This window comes from Mytilus trossulus, chromosome 10 (genome assembly GCF_036588685.1).
Source record: "Mytilus trossulus isolate FHL-02 chromosome 10, PNRI_Mtr1.1.1.hap1, whole genome shotgun sequence".
NCBI lineage: Eukaryota > Metazoa > Mollusca > Bivalvia > Mytilida > Mytilidae > Mytilus > Mytilus trossulus.
This window is the reverse complement of record NC_086382.1, coordinates 8,181,632-8,201,266: the sequence shown is the minus strand read 5'-3', so window position 1 is coordinate 8,201,266 and position 19,635 is coordinate 8,181,632. Positions and strand designations below refer to the sequence as shown.

The 19,635-nt window shown below is 31.4% G+C and overlaps 1 protein-coding gene across 9 annotated transcripts in view; it reads right to left on the bottom strand.

Moving 5' to 3' along the window:
- The window catches only part of LOC134686806 (neuron navigator 2-like), a 302,687-nt gene that overhangs the window by 119,431 nt on the left and 163,621 nt on the right, over window positions 1-19,635 (bottom strand). For all 9 annotated transcript variants that reach the window (XM_063546602.1, XM_063546594.1, XM_063546601.1 and 6 more), the window contains 3 exons: window positions 9,104-9,176; window positions 7,873-8,050; window positions 5,022-5,179 (listed from right to left, as the gene is read on the bottom strand). In XM_063546602.1, the coding sequence (XP_063402672.1) occupies window positions 5,022-5,179; window positions 7,873-8,050; window positions 9,104-9,176 (409 nt within the window). The remainder of the gene's footprint in view (window positions 1-5,021; window positions 5,180-7,872; window positions 8,051-9,103; window positions 9,177-19,635) is intronic.

Below are 19,635 nucleotides of genomic sequence, written 5' to 3'. Positions count from 1 at the left end.
AATGCCACAATTTTCAAGAAAAAATAAATCCAATTTTTACTAAACTTTTCTCCCTACTATAAAACCTACATGTCTATCTGGCTAATTTTCATGTCTGATCGAACCAAAAAACTGGTCTTTATCACAATCAAAATCTACCTGATCTTTAAATGGTCAAAATAAACATGATGTATTTATTTCAGCTAAATTAACTACTTTTATACACTGAATGACATCAATGGAACTAAACCATATAATTATTATATTGTAATTTTCCCCTGAAGAGATCCCCAATCATGCCTAATTGTTTCCTGATACATTTACCTGTAAATTACAGGTGTACTGATCTACCTGTCCAAATATAATGCATTTTATACCTTGTACTTCCTATTTACGATTATTTATAGACAAATATTTTGCTGTAAGGAGATTTTGATTACATAAAGTACAAAATGACCAAACATGCCAAAAACAAGCTAAGTCATTGCGGGGGAATATAAATCGAAGCTAGGGGCCTCTAGCACTTGTACTAGGGTGTCAGCTTTTTCTCTGCATTGAAAGCCTCAACATGATGTTGGTACGTAATACAACAATAAAGCCTGTTCCATTAATTGCTTTTGATTTTGTCATTTAAGTGTGCTGGGACTTAATGTGTTTGAAATGTGCAAAAAAAAGATTTTTTTTTTTAGGAAAATCCCAAAGTAACCTCGACAGTGCTGACAAGATGGTTATCATGTAATATAAAATACTGATAAAAACCAAACCAAGGATTATTTACAAAATAACAATTTAAAAAATTTGTCTCAAGTGGGAAAACTTATATATTTAACACCTGAGTATCAGCAAATAAGTTAAGCTCCTACAAAGAGGTTACATTTAAACTGAAAACAAGGAACCCTTAAATATTTGTGTTTACATCAGCATGCTTGTATTATTTTAACTATGCCTGTTATTTCTAGGTAATTTCTCTCAAAACCTCTCTCTTTGTTAGGGTTAAGTAGTGTCTGTCTTGTTATCTCCCCTCCCCCCTTTGTTTTTTACTATCTGATGTCTTTCATATATATAAAATATCATTGCTTTATAAATATGATAGCACAAATGTAATATTAGCTACTCACGTTCTTTGAAATAGGTCCAAATGAAGTGTATAATATTAGCCTTAATTGTTAATAATTACATCCAGGTCTTTATTGGGCATACAAAGAACCACATCACGTCAAATGTACCGAGAAAAAAAATCAATATCCTTCATACAAAATCAGCTGTTTGTGAAAAAAACGTATTTTCAGACCCGCTATTAAGATTCCAATCAGTACGTCAAAACAAAAACTGCAGGCATTAAAATCAAAGTATTTGCTTGTGAAATAAAATATAATTAAACCAACTGCATAAAATGGCTAGGGTACTTAAAGAGATATAGATCTCAAAATCATTAATCAATTATCTTTGTTGACAGGAGAGAATCGGTACAGTCTATTTACAGAACAAACAGGCCTTTATTTGTCTGTATGTGAGAAAAACTTGTTAATCCACCAGCACGGTTGTTAATATTAAATGTTCCACAATAAATTGTTTACACTAGCCTTTTAAAAGCATATAGAAACGATTGTCTTTCTATATTTTTCCGCACATTTATAAAACAAATTGCCTTATTTTGTTACGAATATTCCTGTATATTTCATCCAAAGAAAAATGTAAATTTCCAATCACTTTCCTCTATGAACAAACAAGGTAAAAGTGCCACAGCTGTGACAGACAAAATCTCGCAGATCAATTTTTCGCCATAAAAATCAAACTCAATATCCCTTTATGCAGGTAGTGCAAAAAACCTTTAAGTAAAAATAAACCTCCGATAAGTAATTATATCTTCATCTGAAAATACTCAATACAAAGAAAAATCAGTTTAATTGATTAACTTTTATACTACTATATCTTCCATCTATTTTCAGCTGATATACAACAACACTTTCAGTTTTCACGTCCAGGTGGGCACCAAATCTCACTTGTTTAAAGGTTTTATCATCATTTTTACCTTTCGATTAATTTTGATCAGCTGATAATAAAGCGAAATCTGATTTAACTAATGACTTTCCATGTATATATTTACTACTTGTTGAAACTTATCACACCTCAAGGCTTCAAAGAGCTGCAGGCTGAAAATGTTCATCTAAGTGTCAAAAGTAAATATAAGGTTGACACAAATCTTGATAGATATACAATTAACCTGATATCAAGTTTTACGCTAAGCAGACATTGATGGACTATAGGATATTTATCCAGTTCTAATTTTTCCCTATTTATGATGGTTTTATGGTGAATATTTATTAAGTGGTCAAATCTATTTCCAATACATGTATATCTCATTGGGTCTGAAATGAACGTATATGCCTCTTTATTGGAACAATAAATTCTTCTTTATTTTTCTTTATCCCATATATTTCTACAGGAAAAAAACAGAACTATATGCGGAAAGCCGGAAACAATAAGACATTTTAATATAATACCATTAAAATTTGTTAGGTAAAAAAGTTTGATGTATGTTTCAAAACATGATTCAAATCAATTTTGTGGGGTAAACAATTTTCATGATTAATTTCTAAATCAATTTTCAGTAAAAAAAAAGTTGAGATTTTGACACTGAGTGACAGGAACTGGGTGTCGACTGCAACATTTATTCAGGAACACACCAATACAACACAAGTCAATTATAAACCAATGTCAATGTTACGCACTTGTCAATCTCAAAATGCAGATTGACAATGAACTTCTGATGTTTGTGGACGCTTTACGTAACTTTTAGGTAAATAAATTATAATTTGGAATAATTAAAGCGTGAATGTTATGGACTTATGGGAGACACTTTTAATTTGTCTCATTTAAAGGCAAAAAGTCAATTGAAATTTTCCTTATGTGAAACTGATTTAATTATGGCACTTGAAAAATGCTTTCTTTTCTTACAACTACTTATATGCCAATTTAAATGTCAATTGTGTCAACACGACTGGTTCCGTTTGTTATGTAGAAAAGCACTTGACAGACTTCGTCAATAAACAGCAAACAAATTCTTTCAACTTGCATTATTAACCTAAAATCAGGGTCAACTATGTCTATAAACTGAAGTACTTTTCAACTTCATTTTCAATTTTGTTAAATACACTTCAAAGATTTTAAATTGAAAACTTCACCTTTTTGAAAATTAAACTTGTAAGCTTTTAGTGAGTTCTTAGGATTATATATCAAATGGAATTCAAATTTAATATCTTCAAGTAGTATAATAAGAGGAATTTTTAAACAATAATACTTTCTATTGAACAAGATCTTTAATCAAAGAAAAATTTACAGACAGATAGTAAATCAACATTATTTTATAAGAATTCTTAGAATAATTCATAAATAGCTCTATTTTATTCTCCAAGCATGCAAGTCTCACATGCAAGTCTCACAGGAAAAGATTTTTAGACAATCATTTCATATAATCTGATTTACCCATAATGCACAGAGGCTTATAAGTGTAATTCTTAGACAGTACAAATATAATCCAATAAAGACATTTCCATATTCCCTAATTGTTAATTTTAACATCTCATCTTTTAAAAGTTGAAAAGAATATGTCTGGTATTAACAGTAGAAATTGCTGGTTATGATTTCTGGTTGTTTGTTGATTGTTGGTAACTTTTCTTGTGTTGTTGTTTTTGTTGCCAATTTGCCACATCAGAATCTAATGCATTCTAGATAATATTTTCAAAAGTGTACACCAAAGTGTTTTTATTGGTTTAAAACGTTCTAAACAATGGAAATTTAACTAATGACGTACAGTGGAGTCCCCGGTGTCCGCGCGGCCGGTGATACCGTGCATTAGGTGATTTCGTCATATCAACACAGTAACACAAGTAAAATGGTTCTTGTTATTGTTTTAGCATTCCAAAGGGATAAAAAAGAATAAAATCGATAAGTTCAAGAGATAAATAATAACTGCAATCCCGTGATTTACAATATTTGGCCAATTTCTTTAAAAAAATTACATCATCAGATAAAATTTGTTTTATTTAAGTCTTTATATCAGATTGAAATATTTTTTGCTCTGCATCCTTTGCAGTGTTCTTGATTCAAATTCAGCTATATTTCGTTTCCAAAAATCTTTTCTTTATTCAAAATAATCTATTTTTGGAAGGCATGCGCGAAATCACCGGACATTGGAGGAACTCTCAGAACAGGGGTTTCCCTAATTTTGGTCACACATTACACAAAATCTTGAGGGTGCAACCATACAAACAGATACTTCTATTAAATAAAAGTATATTATGAATGTGTTTACACAATATTATCCAATTATTGGTTTTATCAGTTGAATGAAGTGAAGTCATAAGTCTTAGGTGCGCGGATACACAGGACTGCACTGTTACGTTTTTTTTCCATTTTGGTGTACGATCAATGAGATTACCCATAGTCCATTAGATTCTGAAAAGACGAATTGTTATGATTTTTGGTGGTATGTTCATGTTTATGGTGACTTATGATTGACAGCTTTGTCAGTCTATTCTCCTTGTATGCTAATCACTAGCTGTTATAATGATTGTTATGATACATAGGTAAGTACAGATCTTTTAAAGCTGACTGTTGCTTGAATTTACAATCAACCTTGATGTAGAAGGGTATGAACTCCCCTTACAGTCAGGTGTCAAATGGTAATTTTCTGCTATTATTAGTCTCAAACGATTATCTCTTACCGTTGTTTTTTTTAAAAGAATTTGTCAAAATCATTCGTCATATAGAAAACGTATATTTCATTGTTATGCACCAAATATTACCATTAAAGTCATTTAGCAAGATTTTAAACTGTTATTGGTCATGAATGTACAGTGACGGATCCAGAAATTTTCATAAGTATGGGCCCACTGACTGCCTAAGAGGGGGCCCGCTCCAGTCACGCTTCAGTGATTCCCTATATATGCAACCAAATTTTTCCCCCAAAAGGGCTCCCCCCCCCCCCCCCCCCAAATCCGCCTCTGCCTTACGACACTCATGTTGGTTGATGAACCTACCTGCTGGTAATGTAGCTGATTGTTGGTTGTTGTTCTGTTGGTTTAGATGCTTGTCGGCTGATGATTTGCTGGTTGATTTACTACCGGATGATGGTTTTGTTGATGGATTAGTTATGGTTGGACATTTACTATTCCCTGACTTAAATGGTGATGGAAGCCTAGAAAAAGACAAAAGATTAATGTTTAGATAAACAACAAGTTGAACACCTGGTAAGATAAACAAAGAATCAGATGAACTATTAAACAAATAAAAAAAAAATCAAACGAGCAACCATTTAGTTGAACAACAAATCAGATGCACAATTGATTGAACAACTGCTCAGATGTAGGATATGTGGTTTACATCTCAAAACCACCTGAGATCACCTCCATTTTGTGATGAGGTCTCTGTCACTAAGTCTTAAGTTTTGTAGTTTCTATATAATGTTTTCTGGACTTGTTGGTCTTTTGTATTTTCTATTGCACTGTCAGTTTATCTTTGACAGGATTTTTTTAACATCCTCTGGACATCCCCAGCCTCTTTTTGATAACAGTCAGTCACTCATGAAATCAAAGTTCATTTCAAGGTAAAGCTCCTGTCATGTGATGTTTATGTAAGTTCTGATTTGTTTACCACATCATGGGAGACAATCCTGAGAGCTTCAAGATGAGGAGCAGCAATGCAAGAAATAGTTGGGAGTTTTTAGTCCATTTTCTTTTTATATGCTCTGCAAGTGTTTATAAGACAGTTAACTAATTGTGCTATTTGGAGAAGTAGGGATTTTCGATTACTGACCACATTGTGAAAATAGTCAATATTTTGATGACAGCTCTTGGAGGGTCTTCCATGTTGGAATGAATAGGTTACACAACAAATGTGCATTAATATGGTTGAGTAATCTGTACTTAGATTCTGATAACTCCATACATATGACATATTTCATTAAATGTCTTCTATACATTTTTATAGAATAAAAACAAAGAAAAGAAGTAAAAACTTCAAAAACAAGATAGCAGTCAATGAGTGTACTTTCTCAATGTCTCCTGTACAATCTCACAAAGGATCTTTCTGACAAATACTTTTATTATAGAAGTTTTAACCACAAACTTTTTAAATGCAAAAATGAAAATGCTAAAATTAACAAAATATCTTTATTTGGTAGCCTAATGGCATGTCTGGAAATTCAAATGAATGATCGACACATTTTCTCAATCATAAAATCAGATGAAACATTTTCCATTACAGGAAGTTATCATGCTACTGTCAGATGCAGTAAATTAAATTTATTCATGATGTACAAGACACAAAAAATATATTCAAAACGTCTGCTGAGTATAATAATCAAATTTTTGTATGAATATAAATCTACAATAAATCCTCAGGAGGGATGTTATTCAATTATAGTGATGTCTCTTACTTTAATGGGCATAGTAAACAGCTAAATGGTTTTAGCACAAAAATGACTAATTTAAACAATTCAATCTCAAGCTTGATAAACTCACAAATGAACTATTTCTATTTCTATTGATATCCAATGAATTGTGCTATGACAAATAATATCAAAAACAACAAATGGTAAACAAAATCAGATAAAATAGAAAACATACTTTATATAAGTTTAAGAACCGATACCTGTAGTTTGAAAAAGGTTAATCCATGTGACTTTAAAGCAGACCAAAATAAAAGCATCAATTATGGTTGAAAACAAAACTTTACGACAAAAGATATGATTTCAGCTTCCCAATTGAGAACTTTCCATTTCTATATAGTAACATTCCAGTAGTGCCTGCATACAGAGTATATATCTCCCTATTGATACAATATTCCCAGGCTTGTATTTCCTATCATTATTCTTATTGATGGTTACAAGGAAGCTATTAAACCAAGAGTTCCAAATGGTGAAGTTGAAATTATCCCTTCGTAAATTTTATGGACGCCTTCACAAGTTGATTGACCATTGTGGAATAACCTTTTTACAGACAATAGCGATTATGTTCCTAATTCCTTATAACTACAATTCCCTTCCCTTTTCACTAATGTGACCTAACCGAACAAGTGAAACTGCGAGCTACTGCTCACTGATGATACCACCGCCGCAAGTGGATAATATAAATAGTGTAAAAATATTCAATGTTCCTGAGAAAAATGCGACGAAAAAATAAATAGTGTAAAAATATGCAAGTGTTTGGTAAACAGGAAGTTGTCGAGTGATGAATCTGAAAACGCATCACACAGTATAGCTGACTTGTATAAATCCTAAAACCAAATTTCAGAAATACTTGTATTGTAGTTCCTGAGAAAAGTGTGACGAAAATTTTCAACTTGGCTATCATGTGTAAAATCATACAAGTGTTCGGTAAACAGGAAGTTGTCAAGTGATCAATCTGAAAACGCATCACACGGTATAGCTGACTTATATAAACCCTGAAACCAAATTTCAGAAATCCTTGTATTGTAGTTCCTGAGAAAAATGCGACGAAAAATATTCATGGGACGGACGGACTGACTGACGGACGGACGGACTGATGGACAGACAGATGTAAAACAGTATACCCCCCCTTTTTTAAAGCGGGGGTATAATTAGACTATTTACCGGATTTTTAATAACATAAGCAACACTACAGGTGCCATATGTGGAGCAGAAACTGCTAACCCTTTCGAATAACCTGAGATCACCCACAGTTTTTGATGGGGTCGTGCTGCTTCTATAGTTTTCTATGTTGTGTCTATTGTTTGTCTGTTTGTCTTTCCCCCCCCCCCCCCCCCCTTATTACATCAAACATAAGATATATGGGGAAAAAAAGATGGTCCTGACTTGGTGCAGACATATCATAGACTGATATAATCTAACAGATTCTGATTGATATAAACCTTGATTGTGAATCGCTACTACTGAGCTGGTTTTTGCTGCTGCCACTTGACTGGTGAGTTGTCTCCCCTGAATGACATTTATTGTGTTCCTGTTTCTGTTGTGTCTTCTGCTGTTGTTTGTATCGTGACAAACTAAAGAACAGGCCTAATATAGCTTTAAGGTTCCCATCTTTTATATCTAAAAAATATTAATAGGTACAAATGATACTTTCTTTGGAATTGTTTCACATTTTGTCACACCAGGGTCTTTTAAAGTTAAGCTACCATGTATTGGCTTTTCTCATTGCTGAAGGCCATAAAGTGAACTCTAATTGTTATCATCTATTTGGTTTTTATAGATAGTTGCCACATTGACCATAATACCACATTTTCTTATTTTTTGTACTTTAATATAATATAACTTCAAGTTCCCATCTTTTTTATCTAAAAATATCAATCTATAGCTTGCTATGCTGTATGTGTTTTGCTCATTGTTAAAGGTCTTATATAGATATAGGAAGATGTGGTATGAGTGCCAATGAGACAACGCTTCATCAAAATAACAATTTATAAAAGTAAACCATTATAGGTCAATGTATGGCCTTCAACACAGAGCCTTTGCTCACACCGAACAACAAGCTATAAAGGGCCCCAAAATTACTAGTGTAAAACCATTGGTCTAATCTGTATAAAATAAACGAGAAACAAGGAATAAATATAAATTACAGAAACAAAAGACTACTGTACATCAGATTCCTGACTTAGAACAGGTGTAAACATTTGCAGTGGGATTAAACGTTTAAATGGTACCAAACCTTCTCCCTTTTTCTGAAACAAAAGTATAACATCACGACATAGAAAAACCCACAATAAAATACATGTACATGTAAATGCTGAAACAAAAAGCAAACCTGATACGAAACTGTCACTTTTGTTAAAACCAGCTAGATCTAAATTATATTCACTTAGCTGCAAGTTCGTCAATGTTTTTATTAAAGTTTCTTGGCCACACATATTTTTGTCTTCAAAAATTGCTAGTAACACTTACTATTAGTATGAAGTTAAACTATTTGTACATGTGCTATGGGCTTTGCTCATTGTTGAAGGCCGTACAGTGACCTATAGTTGTTAATGTTTGTGTCATTTTGGTCTTTTGTGGATAGTTGTCTCATTGGCAATAATACCACATCTTCTTTTTTTAAATTATTGATAAAATCCCCCCTTTTTTCCTCTAACATATAGTGATACCCACCTTTAGCTGAGAGTCCTTCAACACTTACACCAAGATTAGCCAGGAATGTTAGACAAGTGTTGATGTTCTCAACCTGGAATCACAAACAAATCATACTTTTAATACAATTGGAAGTTAAATGCACAAATAGATTAAGAATTATATGAAACAGTTATGACATCTGATGAATGCCTCATTATGTATAAAGCTGCAATCTAATTTGATTAACAGTTGAACTTTAAAATCAATGGTAAGATCTTCAAAACTTCATATATGTAAATAAGACAGTACCAGCTTAGCTAATCCGAAGAATGATGGGTGGGCTGGTTACAAATTTACAGCAGAAATTGAACCTCTTTACTTGTTTTATCAATAAACTAACAATTCCTATAAAAAAGCTGACTTATGTAGATACTATTGCAAGTTAAAAGCCTTCAAAGCAGTTATTTTCATTTTTTTCTGTTTCGTTACCATGGTAACTATGGGAAAGAAAAAAAATTCTTATGCTCATTTGAGGTTCTTATATTTCTTTATATGTATTTAAAATTTTACGTCAATTGGTTGAGGCATTAAAAAGTTCTGTTATTTTCATTATTTGAATCTTGCTTTTTTAACTGTTTTCAGTGCCATCTTTAATACTGTATTAAAGTCATCATAGAAACGGTCTAAAAATACAACATATTCAACACTTTCAAAATGTCGTACCTCAAAAACTATACATCCAATCTCCATGAAATAAAATGTAGGATCTTTCTATTTAAAAGATCTTACTTATGCATTCAAGATAATTTAAATATGACTAATGAAATATTTGGCTGCACCAGGCTATACATAGGGGTGCTCACTTCCCAAATTCTGTTATTTCTGTATTTCTGTATTCTTCAAAACTTCATATATGTAAATAAGACAGTACCAGCTTAGCTAATCCGAAGAATGATGGGTGGGCTGGTTACAAATTTACAGCAGAAATTGAACCTCTTTACTTGTTTTATCAATAAACTAACAATTCCTATAAAAAAGCTGACTTATGTAGATACTATTGCAAGTTAAAAGCCTTCAAAGCAGTTATTTTCATTTTTTTCTGTTTCGTTACCATGGTAACTATGGAAAAAAAAAAAATTCTTATGCTCATTTGAGGTTCTTATATTTCTTTATATGTATTTAAAATTTTACGTCAATTGGTTGAGGCATTAAAAAGTTCTGTTATTTTCATTATTTGAATCTTGCTTTTTTAACTGTTTTCAGTGCCATCTTTAATACTGTATTAAAGTCATCATAGAAACGGTCTAAAAATACAACATATTCAACACTTTCAAAATGTCGTACCTCAAAAACTATACATCCAATCTCCATGAAATAAAATGTAGGATCTTTCTATTTAAAAGATCTTACTTATGCATTCAAGATAATTTAAATATGACTAATGAAATATTTGGCTGCACCAAGCTATACATAGGGGTGCTCACTTCCCAAATTCTGTTATTTCTGTATTTCTCCCCCTCTTTTTCCAAACTTCCTGCCCTCTATATTCATCATCAAAAAAGTTTATTATCCCCCTCCAAAATCTATATTTATGACTTCACTGTTACAAACTTGTAAAAACACTAATTTCAAAAGAACATGAACATTTTTCAATTTAGAAATTAAATAGTAACACACACACTAACAAAAAAACAGAAGACTACAACAGGAGCCTTGAAGTCATTAACTACCAACTCCAGCTGGTAAAAAAATACATGAAATTGATTTTGCTAAACAAACACATGTATTAAATAAGGGGAGAAATATTCCCCATTCAGGACTAGGGGAAAAAGGAATGTGTAATCGTAAAAGCTATACATATGACCTAAAACTGCAGACAACAAAATCCATCAATATTTATATAAGTGAGAACCTGAATAAAATTCTCTCACAAACGGGTCAGTCAGTTATACAAAAACATTATTATTATAGTGCTACTATTATGTAAGAAGACATCATTAACTCTAGATGGTGTAAAATCTTAATGACAGAAGTTAATAGCCATCCATATCTGTCTGATGTGATTCTTAATTCTGACTTAATTACAGCAGCTTGTAAATTTGAGGTTTCATCTACTCTGTCATTGGAAAAACATTTAAATTCAACTACTGTACCCTGGTATATACTTTCTACAATAGAGTTATAATTGAAGACATTACTGATGATACTTTATATAATGAGATCAAATCTGTTCCATGTTGATACAAATAGGTATAACTAAATAAATAAGAATAAATGTCTCAGTACAATTCTATAATTTCAGAGTTTGCTTAAATAGTTGCATAAACTAATTATAACGCATATTTTTCTTTTTGTATAACACAGGGGTGTCAGAATTGTTCAAATGAAAGACCGACTGAGGGCAATCCTGACACGGTTACACCCTAAGAAAATTTATCGTTGAAACATATTTATCTTTCAGGTTAGAATGACCTAACAATCAGGGGTGGATCCAGCCATTTTTAAAAGCAGAGGTGTTCCAACTATATGTTCCCATTCAAATGCATTGTTCATAAAAAAAAAAAGGGGGGGATCCAGAAGTTCCATACCCTTGAACCCTCCCCTGGATCCGCCACTGACATTCTGAAAGGAAATGACTTGGTATATAAAGAATATACATATAATTCAGTGTGAACAAAAAACATTGAAGTAAAGTTTCAAACATAAATTGGGAATGTGTCCATGAGAAACAGATGATATGGTCATTATATTTGATTGAGGCAACAGAGAAGTTGAGAAAATAGCATGAAAAATCAGAATTTTTTAGTTTGTAAAGGGGCATTATTTTACTATAATATAACAACAAAAGTGATTCAATCAATTCAAATTTGATCTGTGTTTTGTGGTATTATAAGCAGTGTGTAAAAGATTCATAAAATTTGGTTGAGGCAAACTTGAATGATAACAAAACCAAAAATGTTTTCGTTTGTAAAGGGGCATAACTTTAGAAAGGTAAAAGTGACAACACTCAAATACAAACTTGATCTGAGTTTTGTGATGATAAGACAAGACAAACTAAAGTTGGAGAACAAAAAATAATTTTTACGGAGGTTACGGACATTGAGGGTAAAACTTAATGTCTCTCATAATGGCAGTTTTTAAATAAAATTTAATTTTGCCTTTTTTGTTGTTATATATCTATCATAAACATCAATAATTAAAATTGAGAATAAAATTGGGAATTTGTGAAAGAGACATAATTGTTACCCAACAAAAATTCTGAAAAAAGCCCAGGATCACAATGAATTGTACTTTTTCTACAAAAGCACCCAAACATCACCCTGCCTGGCCAGGTTTTTGATGGTGTATGTATCTTTTTGCATTCTTCTATTATTGATCCCTATCTTTGTCAAAATTAGTTATAGTCTTTCTCCATAAATATATACAGTGCTTCCTTTAAACTTTTTAATGTTAATACTCTGTTTTGGAGTTACAGACTTAACTTTATAATACTGCACTCACTCGGCGTGATTCCAAAACAGACAGAAACTTTCACATTTAATCTAATTTTATCTTTCTAATTTGATAAAAAAAATATTGGAAATCCCAAAAGTGCAATTTCTACATATATTGGTAACTGAGAACCAATTTATTTCTAAATTGAGTTGCATCTAAAATGTCAATATCATTAGAAAAAGTCTATAAATTTCTCTGATTTTTGTGTTAAAATAATGTAAAAGTCAGGTTTTGTTGATACATTTCTACTTTAAATGGACTCAAAACACCTTGTATTGATTTGGACATTTAACCCCAGACAAAAATAATTTACAAATTTCCTGATGCATGTATATTTCAGGAAATGAAACTGACATTTAAGCAATAGATATTGACATATCTATATTTCTGTGCAGTCTATGTCAACAAAAGTCAGCTGATCCATCAAAAAGAAAATCTCCAAGAGGACTAAACTTACACATCAATCAAAGAAAATCTATGAAAAGACACAACTTGCACATCAATCAAGGAGAACCTATTAGAAGACACTCTTGTTCCCTTCAGATAACAGTTTGGACTGGCATACTGATGAAATCTTTGGTTGTTAATGATTTATAGATCAATTCTCCACATACTTTTAATGGGTCCTAGTCTGGTCACTCAGACAATCATCTGAGATATGCCAAAACAAGGTTTTTAGCATACTATTTTTTTTCAAAACATTCTGACATTGTCAGTGACACAAGTATCGGTTAGCAGTCTGCACCACAAAAAAATTCACCTGCTAGTCCGAAAACCAATTTTCAGACATTTTTCTTATTCAATAGTCAAAGCAAAGTTTTGCAAAAACTAACTAGTCCAAATGAAATTTGACTAGTCTGGAGCAGTGGACTAGTGGGCAGCTGGTGGGTAACCTTGCAGACTGCAGTAGTCACTTTATTATGATGAAGTAGCTGTTTTAACTAATTGTGCACATATATCTAAATACTCACAGTAAATTCAGAAATTATTGCGATGATTTTTAAAATTATTGCGAAAAATGCAACAGGGTTATAATCATAATAATTTAAACTCTCATTTTGAAATATTTTATATGAATACAAAAGGATATTTCTCAATATCTAAAAGATTTGAATCGCATTTGAGTCTAAAACGACAAAATCGCAATAATAAGTGCACGCAATAATTTCTAAATTTAGTCAGTATATATTCTTGCTCTGATGAAAAATACAAGATTTGAAGGAAAGTGTTTTCTTCTTTGCTTTCATCAGATATAAAACAATACATACATCTCCAGTCCAGAATAGACATCCACATATTAGTATATACCCTAATCAGATAAGTTCAGATTTAAGGATAAGTTTTATCTGGTTATTTTTTTGGAAAGGTTACAGAAGGTGAAAGATACTAGGTGATGTATATCAAAGTGATGACAGGTCACATGATCAGGTCACATGATCAGGTCAATATCTCCACATGTTAACTTGTAAAGGTTACAGAAGGTGAAAGATACCAGGTGATGTATATCAAAGTGATAACAGGTCACATGATCAGGTCAATATCTCTACATGTTAACTTGTAACTAAATATTTTGGTTTATTTGCAATTCTTGACTTTTTACAAATGTTTCAACACATGAAATCTATCAATTAAGTGATTTCTGACCTTTTTACAAGACAGACATGGAATGAAATGTTTTTTCAACCACCTTTTCTGTTATTTTAACATGGGGAAATAAGTATAGTTAGAGAATTCTGACCTCTAGGCAAATACAGACGAATTGAAACTGTTTTTTTAACCATCTTTTGTGTTTATTCTAACATGAGAAATAAGAAGTGTATACTGAGAAGCTGGACTGTTGTTTTCTGATGAAGCTTATTATTTCTGAAAGTGCAGAGTTCACAGGACATTTGATAAAACAAATTATAAAGTGTGCATTGCTGTTCTTTCTGAAAAAAAGTGAAAAATTGACTGATTGATTTACAGGTGTTTAAAGTTACAAGATATCTAATCAATGCATTTTGCAAAAAATAGTGGAATAATGATTGCAAGTTAAAGTGATGGTGTCATATTTTTTAACTCATTAATAAAAACATGGCAATATGGGAACAAAATGAAGTTAATGACAGGTCACAAAGACATGACACAAAATCCCAATACACAAAACTTAAAGCAAAGGAACAACAGTTTTATTGCTGTTTTTCATTTCAAATTTAAGTTGTCCTGAGGTTTTTAACACATTGCATATATCCCCACCGGACTGCATGAAATCTTTGATAAAGTTAATAGATTGCAATTACAAATATTTTCTCAATATAAACTAAACAAATTACAAATTGGTCATGTTAATATTAAAACTCACATCAAAATTACCCAGGTCTCCAAATCTACTACAGGTATTAGCAGGTAAAATATGATTCATTCTGTATATTATGAGAATATAAAATAAATTTAAGAGACTGCAAATATTTATTCAACAGCTAATGTAAACAAACTGCAACTATATGCACAGTTATATGCATTTATTATATGTTTCATAGCAATTTCATTATTGGAAGGTGAACTTCAGTAATTAAGTTTGTAAACTTGGGTAGCAGCTAGATGCATTATATTTAACTAAAGTCGATTCTGTCCTCAATCAAAAATCTTAAATCAACATAACACAAATATTATAAATATTAATAAATGATTTATATCCAGGTATATACTGCAGTGCATGAGAAAGGATAAATATGTTTTGGCGATAAAATTAAACCTGGCAAATGAAAAATATTTTCGATTTTTTATTTGGACAATTCAAATCTTCAATCATTAAAGGATTCAACACATCTCTCTAACATAATACAGTCTTTGTTAATGAAACAAAGCAAATGTGTTCTATTGATTTTTAAGGAAAATAACCGTTTTTCTCTAAGCAACTAATAACCAGCAAGGACACAAGATTTCAAAATGATAATGCTGGACAAAATTGAAATTAGTTGCTATCTGAAGGAAATTGTTTAAATTAATTATTTTGGCTGCATTTATACAAATTAGAAATTCTTTGCATTGGACATGAAAGCTCTAATTAGTGATCTGTTTTCATCAAAAAGATTGGAAATGTTGCTTTTACTGCAAAAATCAATAAATCAGCAATTATCAAATTTTACAGTAAAATATTTCATTTATGTTTACAAATTATTTTGACAGTTTTGATTTTTGTTTAATAAATTTACATCATTTTTAAAGATATTCCTGTAAAAGGGATTAAATTATTCCTTTTGCTGAAATTTCAAAACATTAAAATTGTTGTGCAAACTTTTAATTAGATGATCAATTCTGTCAATCAGAATCATCAATAAAAGTCGTTAATTATCAATTTGTTATCTTTAATTGACAGTTTAATTAAAATTACATGGCAAAAAACATGGTTTTAAGTGTTGATTTTACCATATAGAAACATTAAGCATGTAGTGTTTACATATTTATTCTAATTTTACATACTTATGTATACCTACACTGAATTTTAAAGATCTTAGAGTGTCACTCACAGTGGTTGAAATTTTTAGGCATTTTAAACTTTAAACAACAAAATTCTGTTGGGGTTCAGGGGGTTTGTGATTCAATGTATTATAGCAGATTAAGTTCATTGGCATACGAAAAAAATCTATAACCCCCCCTCCCCCCCTAAGAAAATATTTTTTTTTCAATGATATTTGAAAATATAAACATAACAGGGGAGATAATTCTAATACTAAAAATGCTTAAAGAAAGAAAAGATAAAAAATGTGCTTCCTCAATCTTTTATTCATTAATTTTTAAAGGAAACATTAAATTTAATCCTATCTTCTGTGATGTACGTATCCTCACATAAGAAATTTTTACTTTATGGAATCCTCCAATGATTCACAAATATCATATCCTCCCGTCTATAAAATCTCTACTTCTTTCATCAACATTTGTAATTTACACGCCCCCTTTCTAGTGAAAACATCTTCCATGAATCACCAATAATATAAGGCTTTCTCTCATTTGTTACTAATTAGCAAAGAAGTTATATGCTTCGAAAAAATCCAATATAATTTTGTCTCCCATCTGTAAAAGATATATGCTGATGAAACAGACTACATATAATAATTCTACCGATATTTGCAGAACTTGTTAATTCAGACAATATCAAATTGTAAGTCAAAGAGGAGCTTTGCCAGACTTATCGAAGATCTCTCGGCACCATTTCATCGAAGATGTTTCTAATTGTCACAATGAATCATGGGAAAATGAATCATTTGTAAATATTGAAAGTTTGTATCAGAAATCACTCATAACTTTATGATGAATTAAAGAAATGTCCAAAAGTCAAGATGAAAAATTGCACATGACTTTCTATGGTCAATTATAAAAGATCATCAAGGCAGAGATATCTATCTGTATGATTAATTTTTCTGCAAGATGAAATTCTGATTAAAATCAGGTCATCTTTAAGATGAATTTGCAACAACCTATTATTCGTCATACAGACAAGAACTAATTTTACAGCAAATTTTTGGATATCAGAATTATTGGCTTTTTAAAATATAAAGTTCAAGGTCATCATATGACAAAATTGCCATTTACCATTTTATACCTCTCACTACTAAAATGTCTATTGGGTTGATGTGTCATTGGGTAATGCTGATTTATTGACATATATGTAACTTTTTAAGAATGTAGTATATGTTATTGCAGCAGAAAATTTACAGGTATTATTTTTTTTTCTCCTACATTTGTGATAAAACATCAAACTTTAAAATGAACATAAATTCTAGAAATCAGTTTAGATATTTCTGCCCAGACAGATTCAATTAAAAAAGGATAAGGTTATTGAGACCAGAAAAGGCTAATGTACCTTTTATTTGTGACACTTTTGAGTATATAAATGTCATCTGATGTTATTAAGTCTAGACATAAACCAATGTGATCTTCATATTAAGTTCCCTTTTTCTCATTAAATAAAAAGACTGCATCAGAAAAATGTCAATTATACAAATTGTACAAATTAACTCCTTTCCTTCATAGAAATGGACTTTAAAAGAGATTGCCACATTAAGATAAAAGGGTAAATTTTCTAAGAGACCATTAATTAGGATTTTGTGCTAGAAATGATTGTAGAAATGATGTGAATATGTCATTCTTACTCTTAAAACATTAAATAGCAACAAAAACTAGCCAGACTTATGATTGAGTCTCAACAAATGGAATTTTAAACGACCTTGACTGGCTCTATAGAGATAGAGTCTCAAAAAATGGAAGTTTTAATGACCTTGACTGGCTCTACTGAAAGATAGAGCCTTAACAAATGGAAGTTTTAACGACCTTGACTGGCTCTACAGAGATAGAGCCTCAACAAATGGAATTTTTTAACGACCTTGACAAAGGCTCTACAGAGATAGAGCCTCAACAAATGGAAGTTTTCAACGACCTTGACAAAGGCTCTACAGAGATAGAGCCTCAACAAATGAAAGTTTTTAACTACCTTGACTGGCCCTAGAGAGATAGAGCCTCAACAAATGGAAGTTTTAACGACCCTGACTGGCTCTACAGAGATAAAGCCTCAACAAATGGAAGTTTTTAACGACCTTGACTGGCCCTACAGAGATAGAGCCTCAACAAATGGAAGTTTTTAACGACCTTGACTGGCCCTACAGAGATAGAGCCTCAACAAATGGAAGTTTTTAGCACATAGAACATTTGAGGGAAAGGGAAGTTAGAGTAGGTAACAATGGTTGGCAAGACAGAAATATATATAGAATAATAGGTAGTTGAGTTTTTGATACTGAGTATATCATGTGGAATATCTAGACGAGCCCGTTAGGGCGAGTTGAGATATTCCACTTGATATAGTCAGTATCAAAAACTCAACTACCTATTATTCTGTTTATCAGTAATTATGACGTCACACAATGTTATGACGTCACGCAATGTATTGCCTAATATTTTCAGTGATACAGCCAGTATGTTGATACTGGAAAATATTAGGCAGTAAGATCAAAGGGAAAATATACGAATTACCGACAAATCTATATATCATTGTATTGTGAGCGTATCTGTTTTTAAGTTTATACAACTTGTATAAATCTAGAGGAATATTAAAATGGTGTCCCTGTTGAATGCAAATATCATTTACGGGAGGTTATATATTATATGAAGTACTCCTGTATTATGGTGTCATGGCGATTCAATAAGAATTACCCATTCTCAAACCTTTTAGGTAAAATACAATTTTTTTAATTTTTTTTTTATCTTTGGTCATTACATGACTAGATATTTTCCCTTTCCAATCATTTGCGGCAGATAAGACAAGATTCTGAAGCCATGAAGACATCAAAAGAAATTACGAGTTTCTGAGGAAGCTGGGTGTTAAAGGTTGGCTTACAGACTTCTATTAAGTATTTACTGGGATAATTAAATCAGATATTATTTTCTTAGGGAATAATTGAATAAGACTTTTTACATGTGTTAGCTCTGCAGCAGTGAATATTAGGACTTCTAGAAATAACTTTATTGCATGTAAAATGACCATTAAATCAATGTTAGGGGTTATATTATGATTGCTTGGCAGAAACAGAGTTATTCTATCAGAAAGAAGGTTTCAGTTTTAAAGAACCTTGCAAGTTTTGAAAATCTAATGGACTATTTCTTTCACATTGCATAACATGAAGCTTTAAGTACAAAAGAACATGAAGCTTAGTACAAAAGAACTTGAAGCATCGCAAACTCAAGCTCAGATTAAACTAGGAAAAAAAGCCAAAGTTTCACATTAATAAACTGTTAATTAACACAGCAATATTGTCTCATTTATTTTTTTATTTTGATAATGCAAATAACAATACTTTAACATAAAATTTTGGCAAATAGTCAAAGTCTATGGTCCATGACTAAAGGTAATGGGCTTAATAATATCCACAGTAAATGAGATGTGCCAATTCTAATACAGTTACGCAGCATACCAAATATCATTGACCTTCAACTAGTGGTTCACAATTTATAAACTAGACTTGAATCACAAACTTAAATACGTTGTTGACACCATTGCGGACTAGGGAAACAGCATACCTATATCACCCTTTTTGACTCTGTCA